The sequence below is a fragment of the Cricetulus griseus genome (assembly GCF_003668045.3).
Source record: "Cricetulus griseus strain 17A/GY chromosome 1 unlocalized genomic scaffold, alternate assembly CriGri-PICRH-1.0 chr1_0, whole genome shotgun sequence".
NCBI classification, from domain to species: Eukaryota; Metazoa; Chordata; class Mammalia; order Rodentia; family Cricetidae; genus Cricetulus; species Cricetulus griseus.
This window is the reverse complement of record NW_023276806.1, coordinates 110,797-136,248: the sequence shown is the minus strand read 5'-3', so window position 1 is coordinate 136,248 and position 25,452 is coordinate 110,797. Positions and strand designations below refer to the sequence as shown.

General features: G+C 38.8%; 1 protein-coding gene across 2 annotated transcripts in view; it reads left to right on the top strand.

The window, feature by feature from the left end:
- The window catches only part of Wls (Wnt ligand secretion mediator), a 121,084-nt gene that overhangs the window by 75,939 nt on the left and 19,693 nt on the right, over positions 1–25,452 (top strand). For both annotated transcript variants that reach the window (XM_027395219.2, XM_027395220.2), the window contains 5 exons: positions 7,823–7,984; positions 11,411–11,547; positions 14,145–14,313; positions 21,210–21,307; positions 21,673–21,736. In XM_027395219.2, the coding sequence (XP_027251020.1) occupies positions 7,823–7,984; positions 11,411–11,547; positions 14,145–14,313; positions 21,210–21,307; positions 21,673–21,736 (630 nt within the window). The remainder of the gene's footprint in view (positions 1–7,822; positions 7,985–11,410; positions 11,548–14,144; positions 14,314–21,209; positions 21,308–21,672; positions 21,737–25,452) is intronic.

Here is a 25,452-nt window from a genome sequence, read left to right as displayed (position 1 = left end):
TGAGCTTGGCTATGGATCTCTGTATCTGCTTCCATCAGGTACTGGATGACGGATCCATGGTGACAACTAGGGCAGTCACCAATCTGATTACAGGGAAGACCAGTTCAGGAACCCTCTCCACTATTGATAGGAGTCTTGGCTGGAGTCATCTTGTGGGTTCCTGGGAGTCTCCCTGGCACCAGGTTTCTCCCTAACCCCATGATGCTCCCCTCAATCAAGATATCTCCCCTATCACTCTCTCACTCTGTCCCACCCACAACTCAACAATCTGGATCCCTCATGTCTCCATTCCCTCATCCCCTCTACTCCCCTTTCCCCAGCTTACCCAGGACACCCCATCTACTTCCTCTTCCCAGGGATTCCTCTTCCCTTTTTGGATTCTTCTTGTTACCTAGCTTCTCTGAGGATTGTAGTCCGGTTATTCTTTGCTTTACATCTAATATCCACTTATAAGTGAGCACACACTGTATTTGTCTTTCTGGGTCTGGGTTACCTCACTCAAGATGATTTTTTTTTCTAGTTCAATCCATTTGCCTGCGAATTTCATGATGTCATTGTTTTTTACAGCTGAGTAGTATTCCATTGTGTAAATGTACCACATTTTCCTTATCCATTCTTTGGTTGAAGGGTATCTAGGTTGTTTCCAGATTCTGGCTATTATGAATAATGCTGCTATGAACATAGTTGAGCAAGTGTCCTTGGGGTATGGTTGAGCATCTTTTGAGTATATACCCAAGAGTGGTATGGCTTGTTCTTGAGGTAGATTGATTCCCAGTTTTCTGAGAAACACCATACTGATTTCCAAAGTGGCTATACAAGTTTGCACTCACACCAGCACTGGAGGAGTGTTCCCCTTACTCCACATTCTCTCCAACATAGGCTGTCATTAGTATTTTTGATCTTACCATTCTCACAAGTGTAAGATGGTACCTCAGAGTTGTTTTGATTTGCATTCCCCTGATAACTAAGGATATAAAACACTTCTTTAAGTGTATCTCAGTCATTCAAGATTTTTCTGTTGAGAATTCTGTTTAAATCTGCACCCCATTTTAATGAGATAATTTTATATTTTGATATCTAATTTGTTGTTCTTTATATATTTTGAATATCATTCTTCTGTTAAATGTGGGATTGGTGAAGATCTTTTCCCATTTTGTAGGTTGCCGTTTTGTCTTTTTGACCTTGCCCTTTGTCTTATAGAATCTTTACAGGAGGTTCCATTTATTGATTGTTGCTCTCAGAGTCTGTACTACTGGTGTTATATTTAGGAAGTGGTCTCCTGTGTCAATTCTTTCAAGGCTACTTCCCACTTTGTCTTCTATCAGGTTCAGTGTAAATGGATTTATGTTGATGTCTTTGATCAACTTGGACTTGAGTTTTGTGCAGGGCAGTAGATGTGAATCTATTTGTATCCTATTACATGATGCAATCTACTTATGATTGCTTTCTTTTTTCCACTGTATACTTTCGATTCTTTTTCAAAACTTAGTTGTCCATATGTGTATGGGTTTATATCAGGGTCTTCTTCAACTCCATTCCATTCATCCACATGTCTGTTTCTATGCAAATACCAAACTTTTTATTACTCTATCTCTATAGCAGAGATGGTGATACCTCCAGAAGTTCCTTTATTGTACACGATTATTTTAGCTACCCTGGGTTTTTTGGTTTTCCATTATGAAGCTGAGTTTTGTTTTTTCAAGATCTGTAAAGAATTGTGTTGGGATTTTGATGGGGGAATGTATTGAATATGTACATTGCTTTTGTTACTGATTCATGAGCATGGGATATCTTTCCATTTTCTGATCTCTTCACCAATTTCTTTCTTCAAAGACTTAAAATTCTTGTCATATAGTTTTTAACTTGTTTTGCTAGAGTTATCAGAAGATATTTTATATTATTTGTGGTTATTGTAAAGGGTTTTCCCTCTGATTTCTTTTATTGCCCATTTACCATTTCTATAAAGGAGTGCTACTCATTTTTTTTAGTTAATCCTGTATGCAGCCACATTACTGAAGATGTTTATCAGCTGTAGGAGTTCCCTAGTAGAATTTTTGTGGTCATTTATGTATACTAACATATCATCTGCAAATAGTGAAAGTTTGACTTTTTCTTTTCCAATTTGTATCCCCTTGATCTCCTTTTGTTGCCTTATTGTTGTAGCTAGAACCTCAACTACTATATTGAATAGATAAGGAGAGAGTCGACACCAGTGTCTTGTCCCTAGTTTTAGGGGAATCACTTTGAGCTTCTCTCCATTTAATCTATATTGGCTGTCAGCTTACTTTATAGTGCCTTTATTTATTTGGGTATGTTCCTTGTATTCCTGTTCTATCCAGAACTGTTATCATGAAGGGGGTTGGATTTTGTCAAAGGTCTTTTCAGCTTCTAAGAAGATGTTCATATGTTTTTTTTTTCTTTCAGTTTGTTTATATGGTGGATTACATTGACAGATTTCTGTATGTTGAACCATCCCTGCATCTCTGGGATGAAGCCTACTTGATAATGGTGGATGATTTTTTTTCATGTGTTCTTGGATTCAGTTTGCCAGTATTTGTTGAGTATTTTTGCATCAATGCTCATGAGGGAAATTGGTCTGTAATTCTCTTTCTTTGTTTGGTTTGGGTATCAGGGTAGCTACGGCCTCATAAAAATAATTTGGCAATATTACTTCTCTTTCTATTGTGTGGAAAAGTTTGAGGGGTATTGGTATTAGCTCTTCTTTGAAGTTCTGATAGAATTTTGCACTGAAACTATCAGGCCTTGAGCCTTTATTGCTTGAGAGACCTTCAATGACTGTTTCTATTTCCTTAGGGGTTAAATGTCTTTTTAAATTGTTTATGTGGTCTTGATCTAATTTTGGTATATGATACCTATCAAGAAAGTTGTCCATTTCATTTAGATTTTCCAATTCTGAGAGTACAGGTTTTTGAAATATGACCTAATGATTCTCTGTATTTCCTTGTAGTCTGTCAAATGTTCCCCTTTTTGTTTCTGATTTTGTTAATTTTGATATTCTCTCTCTTCCTTTTGGTTAATTTGAATAATGGTTTGTCTATCTTGTTGATTCTCAAAGAACCAACTCTTTGTTTTGTTGATTCTTTGTATTGTTCTCTTTGTATCAGTTTTATTGATTTCAGCCATGCATTTGATTATTTTCTTCCATCTACTCCTGGATGAGTTTGCTTATTTTCACCCTAGAGCTTTCAGGTGAGCTGTTAAGTCTAATATATGAGATTTCTCCAAATTCTTTATGTAGGTACTTAGTGCTATGAACTTTCCTCTTAGTACTGCTTTCATTGTGTCCCATAAGTTTGGGTATGTGGTAGATTCACTTTCATTGAATTCTAGGACATCTTTAATTTCTTTCTCTATTTCCTCCTTTGCCCACAGGTGGTTCAGTTTCCATAAGTTTGTAGGCTTTCTGTAGTTTGTGTTGTTGTTGAACTTAATTTTAGCCTGTGGTGGTCCAATAAGATACAAGGAGTTATTCCAATTTTTTTTATGTATTTCAAAGATTTATTTTTATTGTTTTTAAAAATTATTTTTCTTTTTTATTTTCAAAGCAATCTTATTTTACATACCGAATCCCAGTTCTGTCTCCCTCCTGACCTCCCACTCCCCCCTCCATCTCCCCATTCCATCCCCCTTCCACTCCTCAGAGAGGGTAAGGCCTCCTATGGAGAATCATCAAAGTCTGTCACATCATTTGGGGCAGGACTGAGGCCCTCCCCACTGTATCTAGGATGATCAAGGTATCCCTCCACAGGAAATGGGCTCCAAAAAGACAGTTCATGCACTAGGGATAAATACTGGATCCCCTGCCAGTGGCCCCATAGATTGCCCAACCCCCCCAACTGACATCCATGTCCATGGGTTCTAGTTCCTTCATATGCAGGTTCTCTAGCTGTCAGTCTAGAGTCAATGATCTCCCACTTGGTCAAGTCAGCTGTTTCTGTGGATTTCCCAAACATTGTCTTGACCCCTTTGCTCATATTGTCACTCCTCCCTCTCTACAATTGGACCCCAGGAGTGCTTAGCTGTGGAACTCTGCTTCAGCTTCCATCAGCTACTGGATGAAGGCTCTATGATGGCAATTAAGGTTGTCATATCTGACTATAGAGAAAGGGTAGTTAAGGTAACCTCTCCACTATTGCTTAGATTCTTAGTTGGGGGTCATCCTTGTGGATTCCTGGGAATTTCCCTAGTGCCAGGTTTCTTGTTAACCCCATAATGGCTCCCTCTATCAAGGTATCTCTTCCCTTGCTCTCCCTTTCTGTCTTTCCCACAACTTGACCTTCACAATCCCTCATGTTCTACTCCTCACTCCCTTTCTCCCCTCCTCTCTTTCCTACCTCCATGTCCCTCCCTTATGCTCTCAATTTACTCAGGGGATGTTGTCTATTTCCCCTTATTGTGGGGTGAGAATCTCTTAGGGTCCTTCTTGTTTCCTAGCTTCTCTCGGGTTGTGGATTGTAGGCTGTTTATCCTTTGCTTTATGTCTAATATCCACTTATGAGTAAATATATACCCTGTTTGCCTTTCTGTGTCTGTGTTACCTCACTCAGGATGATTTCTTCTAGTGTCATCCATTTGCCTGAAATTTTCATGAGGTCATTATTTTTTTTTTATTCATCCTTTGTTTGAGGAGCATCTAGGTTGCTTCCAGGTCCTGGCTATTACAAATAATGTTGCTATGATCCATTTTTTTGTATCTTTTGAGATTTGCTTTATGTTCAAAGATGTGGTCAGTTTTAGAGAAGATTTCTTGAGGTGCTGAGAAGAGTGTATATTTTTTGTGTTTAGGTATAATGTTTTGTAGATGTCTATTAAGTCCATTTGAGTTATAACCACTTTTAGTTCACTTGTTTCTCTGTTAAGTTTCTGTCTGGCAGACCTGTCCAGTGGTGAGATTGAGGTGTCGAAGTCTCCCACTATCAGTGTGTGAAGCTTGATGTGTGATTTAATCTTTAGCAGTTTCTTTTACAAATCTGGGTGCCCTTGTACTTGGGGCATATATGTTCAGAAGTGAAACTTCATCTTGCTGGATTTTTCCTTTGAACATGAAATGTACTTCCCCATCTCTTAATTAATTTTAGTTTGAAGTCTATTTTGTTAGATATATATTAGGGTAGCTACACTGGCTTGCTTCTTAGGACCATTTGATTGGAAAATCTTTTCCCAACACTTTACTGTGAGATAATGTCTGTCTTTGAGATTGAGGTGTGTTTTTGTATACAACAGAAGGATAGAGCCAATTTTTATATCCATTCTTTTAGCCTGTGTCTTTTTATTTGTGAATTGCATCCATTAATAGTGAGATGTTATTGACCAGTCAATTCCTTTTACTTTTTTGGTTTTGTCGGTGGTGATGGGTGTGTGTGTTTCCCTTCTTTGGGTTTTGCTGGTGTGAGATTATCTTTTGCCTGTGTTTCTGTGGATGTAATTGAGTTCCTTGGGTTGTAATTGTCCTTCTAGTACTTTCTGTAGTGCTAGATTTGTGTGGGTAGCTATTGTTTAAATCTGGTTTTGTCATGAAATATCTTGCTTTCTCTATTGGTGCTGATTGAAAGTTTTGCTGGGTATAATAGTCTGGGCTGGCATCCATGGTCCATATCTGTAAAATGTGTCTCCAGGATCTTCTGGCTTTTAGAGTCTCCCTGGAGAAGTCAGATGGAATTCTAATAAGTCTGCCTTTATATGTTACTTGACCTATTTCCTTTGCAGCTCTTAAAATTCTTCCTTTATTCTGTAGGTTTAGTGTTTTGATTATTACTTGGTGAGGGTTTTTGTTTTGTTTGTTTTTGTTTTGTTTCGTTTTGGTCCAGCCTATTTGGTGTTCTGTAAGCTACTTATATTTTATAGACATGTCTTTCTTTATGTTAGGAAAGTTTTCTTCTATGGTTTTGTTTAATATGTTTTCTCTGCATTTGAGCTGGCATTCTTCTCCACCTTCTAGCCATATCATTTTTTGTTTTATTCATGGTGTCCTAGATTTCCTGGATTCTGTTGGTGATGCTTGCATTTGTAGTTCCTGTTTGCTTCACCAGCTTTTCCATCTCCAGAATTCCCTCAGTTTTCTTTATTGTTTCTATTTCGGTTTTCAAGTCTTGAACTATTTCTTTCACCAATTTGATTGGGTTTTTTCTTGACTTTCTTTAAGGAATTTATTGATTTCTTCTACTTTTTTGTTTGTCTTTTGCTCAACTTATTTAAGGGAATCTTTTGTTTCCTCTTTAAGAACCTCTATGATCTTCATAAAGTAATTTTCAAGTTCATTTTCTTGTGTCTCAATTGCATTAGCATGTTCAGGTTTTTCTGCTGTGGGATCACTGCGTTCTGGTAGTGTCATATTGCTCTTTTCCTTGGAATTGTCCCAAGCAATTTGTAGTCCAAAACCAATCTTTGAATGGTGTCTCAAATGCCATTATTATGGACCAGATAGAATTGTTGTTGTGGGGCCCCATCATTTTTTTGGGATTCCAGAGATCACTGTTAGGAAAATTTATTGTTCACGGTGGAAAACTTAAACATTATTAATATCAAAACAGAATGTTTAACTGGTAAGATAGTAATGTATCTAAAGATATGCTCTAAGGAGTAAAAGATAAATGAGTGGAAAGAGATTTGTGACAATACTAGACCCTAGATTTTAGTTTTATCTGGTCATGTACGCAGAGAAAACCATGCCGTTAGGGCTAGTCATCCCAAAAGTTATTGGCAGAAATGGATTGAATTCCCATATCAGATGTGTATTAGTATTTTTCCTGTATGTACATAAGTATACAGCCTGCATGCAGCTGTCTTAGATTGTGTTTCTATTGCTGTGGAGAGACATCATGACCATGGCAACTCTTATAAAAGAAAACATTTAATTGGGACTGGCTTCAGAGGTTAGTTAGTTCATTATTATCATGGTGGGACATGGCAGCATTCAGGCAAACATGGTGCTGAAGAATGAGCTGAGCATTCTACATCTTGATCTACATGCAGCAGGAGTCTATGTTGTGTCACTGAGGATAGCTTGAGCATAGGAGACCTCTAAGCTCAGCCCACAGTGACGCTCTTCCTCCATCAGGGCCATGCCTACTCCACCAAAGCCACACCTCCTAATACTGCCACTCCCTATGGGGGCCATTTTCTTTCAAGCAACCACACAGTCCATGAAATCCAGAATAATGTACCTTGAATCTCAATCTATAATCAGGTTTAACCTCCTATATGGATGATGAGAATGGAATTTGAATCCTCTGTAAGAGTGGCAAGTGCTTTTAAGTTTTGAGCCATTTCTCCAGCCCCAATGGACCTTGGCTTTTTTTGTCAGATTGATAAGAGGAAGATAATTTCATCTTTTTATATTTCACTGTGAAAATTTAGCCATCATCAAGATTGTGATGGATTTCAGCAATTTCTTTCCTCCTGGACATACAGGGAGTCTATGGAGATCTCTTAGGGTTTCCCTAAACATCGTAGACCAGAGCAGTCTGATGCAAAGATCTAATGTGGATTCTAGGTCTAAGAAAGGTGTCAAAGGACAGAAGAGATCTCTGCTTTTTACCTATTTTTTTTGGTTTTACCTCAAATGAAGCTGATTTCTTCCTCTCCCTTCTCCCCCCCCCTTTTCCTCTCTTCTTTCCCTCCATCTCTGTGAAATAGTTCAGTGGACATACAGGATTCCAATATGCCTTGTAGATCTGTGTCTTTAATGTGCACTTTAACTCAATAGCATTTTAAAAATTGGTGATATGAGTTCAATCCAAATGAATGCACATAGTCTTTTGTAAATAGTAATCTGTCTCATTCCATCTAATTTTTTTTCCAGACTCTAGAGCATGAAGGTCGTCATTATGAATGTGATGTCCTTCCTTTCATGGAAATTGGGTCAGTGGCTCATAAGTATTATCTTCTAAATATCCGGCTACCAGTGAATGAGAAGAAGAAAATCAATGTTGGGATTGGGGAGATAAAGGATATTCGATTGGTGGTGAGTGTAACTGAATCAACAGACTGTGACCTTGAAGCAGCAGTCAAGAATACAGTATTCATATATGTGTAAAGAGTTTTGTATTAGTTCTTCCATCTCTTTGCACACATAGGACCCTGGAAGCATGTAGGAAGGAAGCTCTTCTTTTAGTCCTGCCATTTTTATGCTTATCTGAGTATTGGGAATAACAACATAACCATGATGATCAAAATTCTAAATTTGGATGATTTGCATGGAGTTATATAAAACTTCAAGCATTGCATGTGTGATTTTTAATATTAATACTTTAATTTTAATGAGTTCTTGGAGAGTTTTGAGTTTCATATGTGTTTGAGTCATATTTGGCCCCCCAACTCTTTCCAGATTCATGTTTCCTTTCCTATCCACCCAACTTTGTGCCATGAAAAAAATCAAACCAGACCAAAAAAAAGGAAAATTCAAGACTAATTTATGCTGCCCAAAATATTATTGGGTGTGTATTCTTCCACTGGAGCTTGTTGACTTACCATGGGCTGCACTCTTACATAAAACACTATCTTTCCTTCCCCAGCAGCCAGTTGTTCTGTGGCTAGTAGTAGGGTTGTGTGCCCAACTCTCTTCTCCATTCTGTTATTTAGTCTGTTGCAGCTTGTTACAGGTTTTGTGTATTCTCTGACAACTGCTATGAGTTTATTTGTACAGCTGCCTTGCTGTGCCCAGATGATGCTTCCTTGTAGTCATCTACCTCTTCTGGCTCTTTCAGCCCCCTCTTCTGAAATGATTTCTGAAACTTGGGAGGAGAGGTATGGTACATCTTACTGTAGGGCTGAACATTCAGCCTCTTATTCTCCTCACTTTGGCTGGTTCTGGATATTAAGTTGTCTTTTTTTTAAGATCACCAAAAAGCCATATTTTTATATTTATAATTCAATATCTACAAAAAAGAACATTAAAAAAATTAGCTGACTTTCCATTGGAAGTTTCACTCCTACTGGCTAACATTCATAGTGCTAGAAGGTATTAGGTATACTACTGGAAGATAAAAATAATTGGCAGCCTTAACTAGCAAACTATAATAATGACTTTCTTGCTAGATACATCCACTGGTGGAATAGTGGCACAAATGTTATATAAATAACTAACCACTTTTTGAAGATTTAAGGCATGCTCCATGGGATGGAACCCATCCCCAACAATATTAATGATGCCAAGAACTTGACAATAAATATATCATGGCCCTAGGGGAAACCTACTACTGTTATGCTGGTAAATGAACAAAACAATAAAAAGGTTTTGTGATCTTGTTATACCCATAGATGAGTGCATCATCCAATCTTTATCAGGGAAGTTTCTTCTTGCAGTAAATGGTAATAAGCACAGAGCCCCATAACTGGACAACATTCAGAGAATGAGAGACTTAGGAACACTCAACTCTAAGTGAGTTGTCTTTATCACATCCCTCTTCTCAAGTCGTTGTGAAAGAGGAGATGGAAAGATTGTAAATGCTAGAGTTATGTATAACTTCAAGGAAATAGCATTGTATAAATACAACAGGGCAGGTTCACATGTAAGACCTGTACTAGATAAAGCCAGACAAAATCCCAGCATTGAAAAGAGAATGTGAGCACAAAGTCCTACTCCTAGCCAAGATGCTATTCTTTATTTATATTTTCTAGGATGGGAAAAAAATCAGTTTTCACCAATGGGATGACAAATACTGTGTACATCATTCACATTCCAGGAAAGGCCCTATACACAGGAGTCATTTGCCACCACAATTTGGACTCCATGTTTTATTTTTGGCTTTGCCTTTTTTGTTTCCTTCTTTTGTGGGATTTTTGTTTATGATTTTAAATAAGAGAAAAAGAACATGAAGTTGGATGGGCAAGTAGGTAAGGGAGAATCTAGGAGGAGTTGGGGGAAGAAAAAGAATATGTTCAAAACATACTGTATGAAATCCTCAAAGAATAAAAACATAAAAGATAAGTCATATGGGGAAAAGAAGAAGGAAGAAGAAAGAAGGAGAAGAAGAAGAAGAAGAAGAAGAAGAAGAAGAAGAAGAAGAAGAAGAAGAAGAAGAAGAAGAAGAAGAAGTTTTTCTTTTTTACAACTCAAGGTATAAGAGTTAGCATGTCCCTGCTGTGCTGTAGCTTCCTCTTGCTCACCAACACATGCTGGTACAGACAACCATGCCTGTAACAGGAAACCTGAAGCCGGAGTTCAGATCCTTAGCCCTTCTTCATGGATGTAGTAGGCTCTGTGATGCCGTAAGTGGTCTTAAGATCACATAAAATTATTACAGTTATTTCTAAGGTCATAGTATGATCTTGATTGTATAACAAACAAGATAAGAATAACGTGTTTTTACCATGGCAATCACAAATGTTGGTGAGAACAGTGATGACTTATATTTGTCCATGTTATTTGTTTAATGAAGGATAGAGAATATAGCATAAGGAGTCCACATTTTAATGCAAAACTTATTCACACACATGCAAGAAAATTAGAAAGTAAATTAAAAGCACAGGTGAAGATACAGAGAAGCATAACAATTATCTGTAATGACTTGTGCTTTTGGCCTTTTTTTTATTTAATGGCATGTTACAAGTATAATTTAAATCTACTTTTCAATTTGGCTTACTGGACCTATGTGTTATCTCCTATGTTGATATTTTATTTATGATTTATTAAACTTGCCTGAGGATTCAGAAATCAAAGTCAGCCTCAAGCTATAGAGATCAGGCAGTAGTGATACACACCTTTAATCCCAGCAGCCAAAAGATTGGAGGTGGTGGTAAACACCTTTAATACTAGGATTCACGATTAAGAGGTGTGAGTTCAAGACTACCCAGATCTACACAAGATTGATCCAGTTCTAAAGAGAAACAGCTCATACAAAGATGATCTCAACACCTGGGATCACGGACCCTTAATCATAGCATTAGGGAGGTATATAACACAGGCAAGGTCTCAGTATGAGGGATTCATTCTCCAGCCACACTGAGGATAGGAAGACATTGAAGTCTCAGGATTCTCCATCCACGCTGAGGAGAGGTTACAGTCTAAGGTTTGGTAGAGCCAGGATCGCCTTTCAGTCTGAGGTAGAGTATGAGCTAATGCTTTTCTGATCTTCAGCTTGAAGTTTGAACCCAAATATCAGTCTCCAAGTCTTCTATTTTTTGTGTTACAATCTCCAATGTTGAATGAAGGCCTTGCAGAAAAAAAAAAAAACTTTGGTTACGTTCTTAATCTTTTGGCATAGCATGGCCCATTTTTATGATTTTTAGTATATTTCTATATCTAAGGAGGTGACAGAGGGTATATGAGGGCAGTATCTTATATGACTATGAACACTTTCTTGTAGGCAAACTGTTCGTTCATCTGTATTTATTCATTAAAAACACTAATATTTATTCGTCTCCAGAATTATAATTGGTTTCTGTCTAGGGAATCCACCAAAATGGAGGCTTCACTAAAGTGTGGTTTGCTATGAAGACCTTCCTCACACCCAGTATCTTCATCATTATGGTGTGGTATTGGAGGAGGATCTCCATGATGTCCAGACCCCCAGTGCTACTGGAAAAGTAAGAAATGATTCAGATCACTGTTAGAAAATGCAATTTTCTAGAATCTGCCATGCTCTTATTTTGAATGTCTAGTTCAACTAGCCATTGTGTGAGTTCAGTTGGTGAATTGACTAAGAGTCATCATGGGCTCTTTGTCTCCTTCAGATTTCACATACAAATTATTTGTAAATCTTCATAGTGCTCCTCCTCACATTGCTGTCTTTGCTGTTCTTTCCCATGATCAGATTTCAGATCTTTCTCTGTTAGTGGATGAACTGTTCCATTCCCAACTATATTCAAACCCTCCCACACACAGGATGATGTCCCTGTAGCTATAGCCTTGCTCACATCAACAGCTTCTCTGGTTTGCAGTCTCACTTCTATTAATATTATATATGCATAAGCTATACCATGAGAAAGTACTTCCTTCTTAAATCATTATACCATTTTCTCCTTTTATAAGAATCCTCAAAAATCTTGCCTACATATCTGTTCCAATTCTCTGATGATTCCATTCTAATGTTGGTTGATCTCCACTATGCCATTTCACTGGCTCATGAATCACCTCCATAGTCGAATCTAATAGTTGGCTTCTAGTCTTTACCTTCCTTGACCCATAATCAGCATTCTACATAGCTAATCACCCTCTTTCCTTCACACAACCCTATTGCTTATTCCTTTGCTCATCATCACTTTGTCTTCGTTACTGTTTTCCCATTTTTCTAGTCTTTTACACTGTTGAACCAGAGAAGAGACTTTGTACCTCCTTTCTTTGTTAACTCTGCTAGTAATGTAATATAAAGAATACTTGACTTCTTTCTGCTGCCACCTATAGCTCTTCTAGATCTCCTCATATTGATAAAAGGCTACTCTTTTTTTTTCTTTTCTTTTCTTTTTTCTTGCTGGACTGGAAAGAAGGAAGCCACTTAGTATTCTATTTGTTATTCACACCTCTATTAAATCCCCTTGAAGTCTTACTGTCTCTATCAATACCCCCCTAATCTGATCACCCACATCATTGCTCAAGTTTGTTATTAAAAGCACCTCCTTGCACTATTTTCTTTACTACAATTTATTCACCCAAAGCCTCCCACACAGAGAAATATTTATTGTCCCTTTAAGTGGCAATAAAATCACTCCACTCTCTGCTGAAAGCTGTCCACTAGCTTTGCCTTGTCCTATAAACTCCATTGGATCTCATCGCACCTGTGATAGCACTCAAATGCCTTACATTCTAAGCTTTTACCCCAAGGCCTTTGAACTTGTTCTTGTTATCTAAAATGGTACTTCCCAGGTATATTAATACCTCATTACTCTTTCTTTTAAGCCCGGCCTTTTTTTTTCCCAAGAAATTATTTTTTTAATTAGTTCAAATTAGAAACAAGCCTGCTTCACATATCAATCCTGCTTCCTCTTCCTCCCCTCCTCCCCCACCTCCACCAACCCCTCACCCCATCCCCGCTCTGCTCCCCAGGGAGGGTAAGGCCCTCCATAGGGAATCCCCAAAGTCTGTCATATCATCCTGGTCAGGGCCTAGGCCCTCCCCAAGCCCTATCTTGATGTTTCTCATTGCTGTGCTTTACCCTCCCCCATTCACCCTATCTAAATCACTCTCCATTCTCTTTTTATCTTTATCCGTCTTTATAATTTTAAGTGAGTATTTGTTGAGTGAATGAATGGTGTAATTGTAGTATTTAATTTTTATTGACTTCCTAGTCTCTTTTAAGATAAACTTAATATCAGTTTCTTCATAAGCTCTTCCTCTTTTATTTCTGAAAATGTACTACATGTAGACCTATAAATATTCCTAGCTCTTCCAAGCCTCTGCATCCATTTAGACTCCACTCTCTGCCATCTCACCTCTATTTCCTCAACTCTTCCTGCACTTAGTCTCTGTCTCCGTAATAGGCAACCCCGGCAGTGTTCTGAGCCTCTAAATTGTGATGATGTTGCTTACCAACTTATCTCAATGCCTCTTTTTCTGGCTTTTCCATTAAATGCAGTTCCCTGGGTAAACCTATTGGTCTTTCCCATATATGTATCTGAAGCCTTAACAGTATTTTTAGTACATTGTTTATGTTATACATATGTATCTTGTGTATATGAAAAATGTTTAAATAAATCAGAATGGCATTATAATAAAGAAGGGGCAAGTGATAGTGTGGTGAAGGAAAATCAAAACAAGAAGCCAATTGTATTTATGTGTAGTTATATAGTTTTTTATTGAAACAAATATACTTACACAATTAACAGTTGTCAAGCATGTCACAGTAATGACTTATGATGCATATTCTTAATGATTGGGTCAGTGATATTATGAAGATGTAAGAGGGTACAGTTATACTAAAGTATATCTGTTTAAGAAGACAACAGGGTTAAAGTATGCATCTTTCAGGGAGCTCCATTTAGTTACCCAGAAGTTAGTGTTACTCTCCTTCATTTTATAGAGATGCAAGCTAGGACATTTTGCATCCCAGGGTGGAAATTTACCATGAATGCTGAGAAACTGATCAACTGGCTAAAGTCTGAATAAATAACATCTCAGTTCTCAAATTGGTTTTAGATTTTTAAATCTTTTCTCCAGAGTAACCTGGCTCTTCTGGGTATTTTCTCAGAGTCATTTTTGCCCTTGGGATTTCCATGACCTTTATCAATATCCCTGTGGAATGGTTTTCCATTGGATTTGACTGGACCTGGATGCTGTTATTTGGCGACATCCGACAGGGCATTTTCTATGCAATGCTTCTTTCTTTCTGGATCATCTTCTGTGGCGAGCACATGATGGTAAGAACTCCTGGAAAAAGGACATCTGCCTGTCCATAGCTGCTCTGAAAAGATTGCGGAGCTGAAGCCTGCCTGCTTATGCCTGTCTTAAGCTGTGGAAGGTAAAAGAAATGGGAGGTCAAAGGTGTAATTCTATCCCTGGAGGTTCACAGTCTTTCTTCCCTAGTAACTTGCTGAATGTTTAGAGACAAGTGCCCTAATCTCAGGCATTTTGTTTATGAAATGTAGTAGAAAGTCTTAAATGTGAGGGGATTTTGTTTCATTTTTTGAAAAAATGCAATAATATAATGGAAGAGAAATATATGAAGTCTGATCATTATTTTTACTCCTTGTCCTTTGACTTCCCTTCTGCTTGCCCTGGCCTCAAGAGCAAGCTAACCACCAGGGAATGTGGTTATGCCCTTTCCAGCTACCAGCTTGACCAAGTGACATAGTGACTCCTGTTACCCAAGAATACCAACTTCTTTGTGTGGCATCAAATTCTATTTTAAGAGAGGCTAAGTTAGTATAATAAAAATAAGAATGAAATCATCCTTTTATATTGTGACTAAGATGCAATTGTATCAGTAAGAAATGTGTCTTCAAGTTATGCTTCAGAAAAGAAGGGGGTTTTAAATTGTTTATTTAAATTACATTGTGTGTGTGTGTGTGTGTGTGTGTGTGTGTGTGTGTCATTTTGTCAAGCTTGGTTGCAGCTACTTTGACCCACTGGACCATCATGCCATTGCAGGGACGATTTTTAAGTTTCATTTTCATTTGATCATTAAAACCAAATTTCTAGCCGGGTGTTGGTGGCACACACCTTTAATCCCAGCACTAGGGAAGCAGAGGCAGGCGGATCGCTGTGAGTTCTGCACCAAAGCTACACAGAGAAACCCTATCTCGAAAAACAAAACAAAACAAAAAAAATTTCTAGAGCCAGTTGCCTGTGCAGAAGAACAGTATAAGAAGAGGGGAATTTACCCACAGCCAAATTCCACCTGAGGGTTCTTCTAACCTGAAGGTGCTTCCAACAGAGATGCCCGGCAATAAAGACAGCAGGGCCCCAACCAGGGTGATTGTTTAATGTGGGAAAATACCAATATGGAGCCAATTAAATACAAGGGAATTTAATAGGGAAAAGCCTTACTTACTGAGTGACCTAGCCAGCTGGCGGGCAGCAGTCTGTACAGCAAGCCGAAGATGAAAATGAAAGCAGAGCGGTCTCACTCTTAAACTTTCCTTACATCACCCTGACCACGGCCTCGTAGGCGTGGTAAGGCACACCTGTAGCCAGCCCCTAAGCAGACGTGGCTACAGCATCCCCTACAATTCCCCTTTTAGTCTAAAAGAGGATTAAAACTTAACAGTGTAAAGTATCCAAAATTAACAATCATAAAGGTGAAATATAAGAAGATCCAACAATCTGCTTATGTCACATCCTAATTATGTCTATTTTAACTAAACCCTAAAGTCATCTGAAAGGGGTGTCCAAGTCTGAACATCTCCTTCCAATCCCAAGCCTAAACTATAGGAAACTATCCCTAACTAGGTATATACACTATCCTAAGTGACAACAATGGGGGAAAGGAGGTGTAGCATTCTCCAAGTTACTTCCTGCTGAAATGGGATGACAGCAGCCTTGTGGGGTCCTGTAGGAAGAAAATGTTAGTGTAGTGAAAGTCTTGAATGGATTGTATCCAGTCCATGTTAGATGCAATTCGCTTGATTGAAGATCTAGGTTGAAATCCTCAACTTGATTAAAGTCAGTACTTTTTGTAGAGTTTCTGTATAGTATCAAGAAGCCAATTGATGTAATACAGAATAAGAGAAGAAGTTGGGGACTGTCTTTTCTTGGCTCTTTCTTTCAAGGTTACACCCTCTCATAGTTGTTATGCTCCCATGGTTGTCTTTCCTAGTATGCATACATACACAAGCAAACATTTCTCTGCTGTTTATGTTTGAGTCCCACACAGCCAATGAAGACCTGCCTGACAGCAATCCCTGGACACCCTGGAAAGAAAATGGGCCACACCTCCTCAATGTACTGGATCCAACTCTCTCCATTTCAATTGACACTCTGGCCAACTTCTTCTCTTATTCTGTATTACATCAATTGGCTTCTTGATACAATACAGAAACTCTAAAAAAAGTTTAAACAACGTGCTTGAATTTAGAGGAGGAAAGCCAAATCCACCTCTAAATCCAGCATTGGTTTAATTGAATAGGGACTAGGAAATAAAGAGAAATAGAGTTCTCTGAGAGATAGCTGTAAAGTTTACCGTATGGCACGTTCCTTTTGTTTGATGGTTATAGCTACCTTCTCTTCTTAAATATCTACCCATGCAGTGTCCTTTGCCTTTTGGAGATGAGTTTTTCTGTGAAGATAACAGAAAATCACTTCCCTTTCCTTTGGGAGGTTTCTATTTAGTTTATAAGATATATCTTAGTAGAATACCTGTCATTTGTCCTCGTTGAGAGGTTTTTCCTTTTCCACTCGAATCTTGATCAACTTTGATGGTATCCGAAGTTTTTCTTCTCCTGTGGAAACTATGCAAAACCCCTACCCCATGTCCTGGTTTCCATACAGAGGTTAGTACATCTTTGAAGTATACTGGCTGATTGAATTCAGCAGTTTTTTCCATAGTCTTTCTGTAGCTGTTTGTCCTTTCCCATTGGCATTAGAAAGTTTAGTGTTAATAAAGCATTATGCAACCTACGTTTGGGGGGTTTAGTCTTCCAAGCCTGTCTATTGAGCATCTCCTTTAGTGTCCCATTAGATCTCTCAACTACTGCTTGTCCTGTAGGATTGTGTGGTATACTGGTGACATGCTTTATGTTATAATATTTCAAAAACTGTTCCAATTTTGTGGAGACATATGCTGGAGCATTGTCAGTTTTTATTTGTACAGGTATACCAATAACTGTCATCACCTCTAGAAGGTGTGTGATAACAGAATCAGCTTTTTCAGAGTTAAGAGCAGTAGCCCATTGAAACCCTGAGAATGTGTTTATAGTATGATGCACATATTTCAAATTTCCAAATTCTGCAAAGTGAAAGGCATCTATCTGCCAAATGTCATTTCTCTGAATGCCCTTAGGATTACAACCTGCTGGCAATGGAGTTTGATTAGAAAAGGAACAAGTAGGACAGTTTTTTTTACTATCTCCTTGGCTTGTTGCCAAGTGATGGAGAAGTCCTTTTTCAAACCTTTGCTATTTATATGATGTTTCTTATGAAATTCTGAGGCTTCTAGCACACTTCCAATTAATAAACGATCAATCTCATCATTGCCTTGTGCTAGTGGGCCTGTCAGACCTGTATGGGATCTGCTATGTGTAATGTATATAGGATTACTTCTGTTTCTGATTGTTTTTTGTAATTGTAAAAACAATGAGGTTAATTCTGTATTATCAGGAATGAATTCTGCAGTCTTAATGTGTAACAAGACTCTCTCTGCATATTGAGAATCAGTAACTATATTAAGAGGTTCTGTAAAATCCATAAGTACCATGAGAATGGCATATAATTCTGCCTTCTGTACAGATGTATATGGACTTTGAACTACTTTACTTACCTCACCTGCTTTATAACCAGCATTACCTGATTTGTTGGCATCAGTGTAGAAGGTCAGAACCCCAGAAATGGAAGTTTGTCTTACAATACGTGGAAGAATCCAGACTTTCTTTTTTATGAATTTAATTCTGTCAGTTTTGGGATAATTGTTGCTAATCATTCCCAAAAAGTCAGTAAAAGCCATTTGCCAATATTCATTATCCTTCCATAAGGAGGAAATTTCCTCATTAGTTAAAGGTACTATAATTTCTGCTGGATCTTTTCCAGTCACTTAAAAAAGTCTTCATTTCCCCTTTAAAATCAAATCAGAAATCTTTCTATATACATCTTTAACTTTTTATTCTGTTTATGTGACAGAAATATACACTCTAATATGGTGTCTTCCCTCTGCATCAGAATTCCAGAAGGGTATTCTCTGGATGGCAAGATAACAAGAATACAGTCTAAGTCAAGGTTTATCTGATCTACATGTGCATCCAATATTAAGTTTTTTTACCCATTGTAACTCTTTTTCTGCCTCAGCAGATAATATTCTCAGACTGATTAGGTCCTTATCCCCTTTAAGGGCCATTTTGAAATGCTTTAAGTCATGTCCTTTTACCCCAATAATCGTCTGTAGTTGAAAAATTTCCCCTAATAATTTCTGAAGAGAATTAAGAGTTTGATAACGATCCCTTCTAATTTTTACCTTTTGAGGTCTGATCCTTTGTAAGTCTATCTTGTAACCTAAATAGTTAATAGAATCTCCTCTTTGTATCTTTTCTGGGGCAATCTGTAACCCCCAACTAGGCAGAACTTCCTTCACCATGTCAAATATACTTTCCAAAGTTTCCTTATTAGAGTCTAATAAAAGAATGTCATCTGTGTAATGATAAACAAGAGATTGGGAAAATTTCTCACCAATTATTTCCAAAGGTTGCTGTACAAAGTGTTGACACAAAGTAGGGCTATTTAGCATTTCTTGTGGCAAAATCCTCCACTGATATCTCCTAACTGGCTGGGAATTAAAGAGTTGGTACAGTAAATGCAAATTTTCTCTATCATTTTCCTGTAACGGTATTGTGAAAAAACAGTCTTTTAGATCAATGACTATGATAGGCCATCCTTTGGGTATCAAGGAAGGCAATGGCATTCCAGGTTGCAGAGAGCCCATTGGTTGAATTACCTTATTTATGGCTCTCAGGTGTGTCAGCATTCTCCACTTTCCTGACTTCTTTTTGATAACGAATACAGGAGAATTCCAAGGACTGGTAGATTCCTCTATGAGTCCAGCCTCTAGCTGTTGCTGTACTAACTTTTCTAAAGCCTTTAGCTTCTCAGAGGATCATCTTACAAGTTCATCTGTAAGCCACTTCAGTGGCAGGGCCTTTGGCTCCTTTGAAGGTCCATCATTTGTACCTAGTTTTTGTGCAGCCTGGGTGGTTGGCAACTGTTTTCCATAGCGTCTTACCAGATCTTTTCTATTATCTAAATACTGTACATAATTTGTATCCAACATTGGAGGAATATTAATCTGAGTATTCCATTGCTGTAAAAGATCATGACCCCAGAGATTTATAGCTATATTTGCCACATATGGTTTCAGTCTCCCTTTCTGTCCTTCCATTCCAGTGTAGACCACTGAGTTAACACTCTATTGAACTCTAGATAGAATTCCAATTCCTAAAAAGTGTACATTTGCCTCTCTAAGAGGCAATTTCTGAGGCCAAAACTTTTGGATAATAATAGTCACAGTGTCTACTAAGCCAGTAAAAGCTTTATTATTAATTTTCACTTTCAACTGAGGTCTTTTATCATTAATAGAAGTTTGCCAAAATATAATTCACATTTAATTCCTCATCACTATTCAAACTACCATCTACAGCAGTATCATTTTTCACAATAGGCAAAGAATTATCTATTTGTCCTGTGAGAGACTGTCTTCCACTACTCCTGGGAATGACCGGACATTTCTCCATGTGGCAGCCTTCTTGAGGTCCCCCTCGGGGTTTCCTGGCCTTAACAGGTTTCCTTGCATGTCCCTGGTCGATCTACATTCATTGGTTTAGTGCCTGCCCTTACCATATCTTCTACACAATCCAGAAGGGAGTGGCCTTCCGTATGAGGCATTGCTAGAATTTGTTTGTCTACAATTTCTCTTGATATGTCCTATTCTACCACAGCTGAAATATCTAGGTTCCTGGAGTCTTTGTGATCTCCTGGCAAGGGGAAGCCACAGGCCCTGATGAAAGCAGAGGCCTAATCCGTTAAGGGCAGGAGGCCTCCAGGTGTGGGTAGGCTGCAGTCCTAGCTGGTCCCGTGCATGCAGCTAGAAATTGTGACAGTAACCATGGGGAGGTCTGTGGAATTCTCCCAGCTGGGCGGACGGTTCTGAGCAGCTCAGCAGCAGCAGGGACGCACTTGTGGTGCAGCAGGTCAGCTGTGAGCCGGAAGCAGTTGTGGAGAGAGGGTACTTTCCGGCCTAGGCCGCAGTCCTGGTGAGAACCGCACACGCTCCCAAAAGGGGCCTAGATTTACAATATCCTGCTTCTGACAATCAGATAATATGGGAAATTACCAATATGGAGCCAGGTAAAAATACAAGGGAATTTAATAGGGAAAAGCCTTACTTACAGAGCGACATAGCCAGCTGGTGGGCAGCAGTCTGAACAGCAAGCCAAAGATGAAACAAAAGCAGAGCCGCCTCACTCTTAAACTTTCACTACATTACCCTGACCACACCTTCGCAAGCGTGGTCCAGCACACCTGTAGCCAGCCCCTAAGCAGGCGTGGCTACAACATCCCCTACAATTGTTCACAAGAAGATGATATAGGCCACCATCCCTGCTTGGAGCCTGAGATATTTCACACTGCCCATCAAAAGGATTACTTCATCCTGGACTTGTGGAAAATGCAGGGGACTTAAACAGGAGGATTTTGAAATTCAGGCTAACATGGGCTGTATCTCAAGACCCTGTCTGGAAAACAGGTCAGGGAGGTAGAAAATTGTTCCTTGTGATGATGAAGATAAGAAGATAAACTTGACAAAATGTAGTACCTTAATGTTTTTATTCCTCAGTGATCATTTTATCTTTATAAACAAAAGCTATTAGCTAAACAATAATTAATTTTGTGGGCCAAAAATTTCCCTGTTGTCCTACAGTGCTATGTGCACTCTTATTACCAGCCCCAGGGAATAATGGGCTTTGCGGTGAATGTTCTCCCTCAACTGACATGAACACTGAGAGTTTTATCTCTGTTGTTTCTATTTCTGTGATCTATCCAGGATACAATAAGTGTTTAACTGGATTACCTATGGAATAACTTTTCTCTCTTCCTTCTTCAATTTGTTTTTTCTTAGGATCAACATGAACGTAATCGCATTTCAGGGTATTGGAAGCAAGTTGGACCAATTGCTGTTGGCTCTTTCTGCCTCTTCATATTTGACATGTGTGAAAGGTAAGCAGGTATTGGAGTCACTCCAAGATGAAATGTGCCATTCTATGTCCACTTCCATCTTTCTAGGAGGAGTTTTTAAATAGAGAATGGTGGTTGAGGGTCCATGGGATGAAATATTGGAGAAGTCATATTCTCAGCTGAAGTTTGTGATTAAATCAAAGACTTGACCCTTTATACATGCAAAGCCCTTGGGCTCATCATATTCTAAAACTCTACATCCTCTTATACTCTCTGAAGTTTGTTTTCTAAATATAGTATACCAACAACCCTACCACAGTCCCCATGCCTCCCTCCACTGCTGCAATATTAAGGGAAATCTCTGGTCTGCCTTTGTATTTTCCATCTTGTTTGCTTTGTTTTTACAGAGGAGTGCAACTCACAAATCCTTTCTACAGTATTTGGACTACAGATGTTGGAACAGAACTGGCTGTATCCTTCCATGATAGATTTTAGGTTTCATTCTTCTCCCCCTATCTGCCTGGCTTTCATGATCATTTTCTGTGGCTCATCCAATACTCTCTGTATGAGCTCAGTCAGGGCAATGGTCCTCACACAAATAGCAGCAATTAGAGATAAATAGTGAGAAGAATTACTATGTGCTTTCAGGCTGTGAAAACAGCCAAAGTGGGGAACTTGCAAGCTATCACCAAAATTTATGTTCTGAAGTACATCATAAGTCATCTATTCTCTAAGGTGTATCAGCTTCTTCTTGAGCCATGGAAGCACCTTCTGGCTCCTAGAACAGAGGTCACCTGTATGGGAGGGAATCTTCTGCTGTAGAAAGCTTAGGACCAAAGTCACCATTATGTAAGCCTTCTGTGGGAAATCTGGAGTCTGGGGTCACTTGTATGCAGGGCTGCCATGGGAAAGCCAGGCCTTTGTGTGAAGCTCTGATAATAGTTTCACTGGATAACCACCTTTAATTCATGAGGCTCAATGGGAATGACACTAAGGTAGTTAGTTCTTGAGCAATGCTGAGGTTTATGGTTGGTCCACATAATCGTCATCTGCATCACTTCAGTGAAGAAAAATAAGTCTTAACACATACCTTTAAGGATGTTGGTTTTAAAATATAATATTCTAAACACCATGTTTAATATTCTAAGAGAAAAGGCCTCTTCTGTAGGGAGAGGGCAGCCTGGCATTGTGCTCTTCCTTGACAGCTAATGCCTTGACATGTACCCTGAATATACCATGTCTAATGTTGATGTTTATGTCAGTTTCTTAATGTCACAGAATGTTGTGAGCAAACAAAATACATGGTATCAGTACCTTTAAGATAAAGAGTTGAGCTTTTTCCATTCCCCACCCCCACAATGGTAACTGTACAACAAGAGGAACAATTGCATTGTCTACTTCAACCCTTTTGATTTACACATAGGATGAAGAACAAGGGAAGCAAATAAAATTTCAAGTCCTGCAGCAATTAACCGTCTTCTCTTTATTCTAGGGAACTGTCGGTCTTAGGAAAGAAGGAAGAATTGCATTAAATATACTACCTAATGAAAGGTGGATGTAGAGTTCATACCTGTCAAAGTATTGGAAAAATATAGGTAATTTTGGATCCAGTTGTTGCAAGAGAAAGGAGTTGCAGTCTGTTGTCTGCTATTCCTAACAATTCACACTGCCCTAGATCTTGCTGGTTCTCACAGTCTGGCTCTAGTGGTAGGTCTCAGAATTTCCCTGATGGGTGTCCTATCTGGATCCACAGTCCCTTCCTTTGCTCTATGTCTTTCAGGCCCTTGCCAAACCCCCTTTCATTTTCTACTGAACTTGCTCCATTTATACCTTCCCCAGGGTGTCTTAGGCTTGTTCTTAGAAAAACCCAAGCACAGCACAGTGGTTTCCAAATGTGTTTACATTGTTTTCCAGTTTTTGCAAGTCTGATTAGGTACTTGTAAGATGGGACTCAGGCATCTGAGTCTTTAGACTCTTTCAGTGATTTTAAAACATCTTCCCATTTAGTAACCAGTATCCACTATACTAGTGTGTTTCAACCCATGACACATTTGAATCTCCTCAAAACATGCTTGAAAGGCAGATTCTGATTCACTAGCTCTAAGAGGGACCTAACTCTATTTCATAAAAATAGAATACAGTTTTTCTATATAGTGGCAAATTACCAATACGGAGCCTAGTGGAAATATAAGGGTAATTAATAGGGAAAAGCCTTACTTACAGAGCGACCCAGCCAGCCAGCGTGGCAGCAGTCTGTCCAGCAAGTACCAAAGTGAAACCGAAAGAGAAAACGCAGTCGTTCTACGTCACCTTGACCACGCCCTCAAAAGCGTGGTGAGACACACCTGTAGCCAGCCCCTGAATAGGCATGGCTACAGCTTCCCCTAGAATTCCCCTTTTAGTCTAAAAGAGGATTAAAATTTAGCAGTGTAAAGTATCCAAAATTAACAATCATAAAGGTAAAATATAAGAAGATACAGCAATCTGCTTATGTCACATTCTAAACCCTAAAGTCATCTGAGAGAGGTATCCAAGCCTGAACACCTCCTTCCAATCCCAGCCATAAACAATAGGAAGCTGTCCCTAACTAGTTATATACAGTATCCTAAGTGACAACAATGGGGGAAGGGGGCGTAGCATCCTCCAAGTTACTACCTGCTGAAATGGGACGACAACAGCCTTGTGGGATCCTGTAGGAAGAAAATGTTAGTATAATGAAAGTCTTGAATGGATTGTATCCAGTCCATGCTAGATGGGATTCACTTGATTGAAGATATCGCTTGAAATCCTCAACTTGATTGAAGTATTGCTATTGTATATATAATTGATTGTCTTATTTCTGGATCTGTTACCTGTAATTCTACTGCCCTAGTTAACCTTTGTAAGAAGTCCTGGAACTGTTCTGTAGTTCCCTGTTCTATTCTGGTATAAGCTTCTAGGTGTTCTCCTGGCTCACAAAACTTATCCCAGGCATTTAATGTTGCTTTCCTGCATAGAGACAGCATATCCTCATCATATTCAACCTGAACCTGTGGGTCAGCATAAATACCCTGACCAAGAAGCTTATCTAAAGGGGCTTCAAAACCTTCCTTTATGCTCTGACGCTCAAGCAGCTTAGCCTCTTCCCTTACTAATGCCTTCCACAGGATTTGGCATGAATTCTCAAGTACAGCTGCTACCAATCGTTCCCAATTTGTGGGTGTCACCCTGTTAAAGGTTGCCCATGAATGTAATAGCTGTTTTACATATGGGCTATGGAGACCATATGAAATAACTGATTCTTTAATATTCTTAAGATCCTTCAGCTGTATAGGTTGCCATTCATAAGCCATCTGTCCATGAGGGTGTTTCTTAGAAGCTGGCTTTTCTACCATGGTAGCTGGGTACACTAATGGTGTACGAGTAATAACCTTAGAAGAATAGTCATGGTACCAGGGTGGAGTAGGTGCCTTGTATTGGAGTGATTCTGCCTCTGAGGCATCCCAATGATCTTTAAGCCTAGTAATGATATCCTCATGAAAAGTTTCAATTTCCTGCATCATAAAAGATTCCAAGCATGTTAGTGAATCTGTAAGTTGCTCTAACTGCTCATCTACATGTTTTTCTAGGTCTTTAATAGGATCATCCTTAGGCAGCATCTGGATGGCATGCAAACTGCCTTCTAGGTATTGGAGTCTAGATTCCAGGTCATGATTTGCTGATTTTGAGTCCTCAGCAATCGACTGTATGGACCTATGTAATCTGTCAGCCCTGTACTGTAAATTATCTTCCAAACATTCAAATCTAGACTCAAATATCTGATCTGCTCCCTTGGATGCTTCAATAATTGATTGAATGGCATTGTCCAATTCTTCAACCCTATCCGGGGTATTTTGCACCGTTGAATCTAGTTGCTGGGTAACATTGCCTATCTGAGTCTCTACTGGCTACAGATATTCTTTAGCTCATCATGGTCTTCTGACAACCTAGCCTCTAAGGCCTCAGATATGGAGGATCTCTCTGTGTTTATCTCATCATAAATATGCTGCATCTCATCATACAGTTCTGTCTTTAGTGTATTGGACACAGAGCCAAGCTTATCATCCAATTTCTGTTCCACCTGCTGCACAATTGTGGTCTGACCTAATCTGTTCTCCAAAACCTCACTGCATAAAGCTGTTATTTCCTGTAAGTAGGTGGTGAGGTTA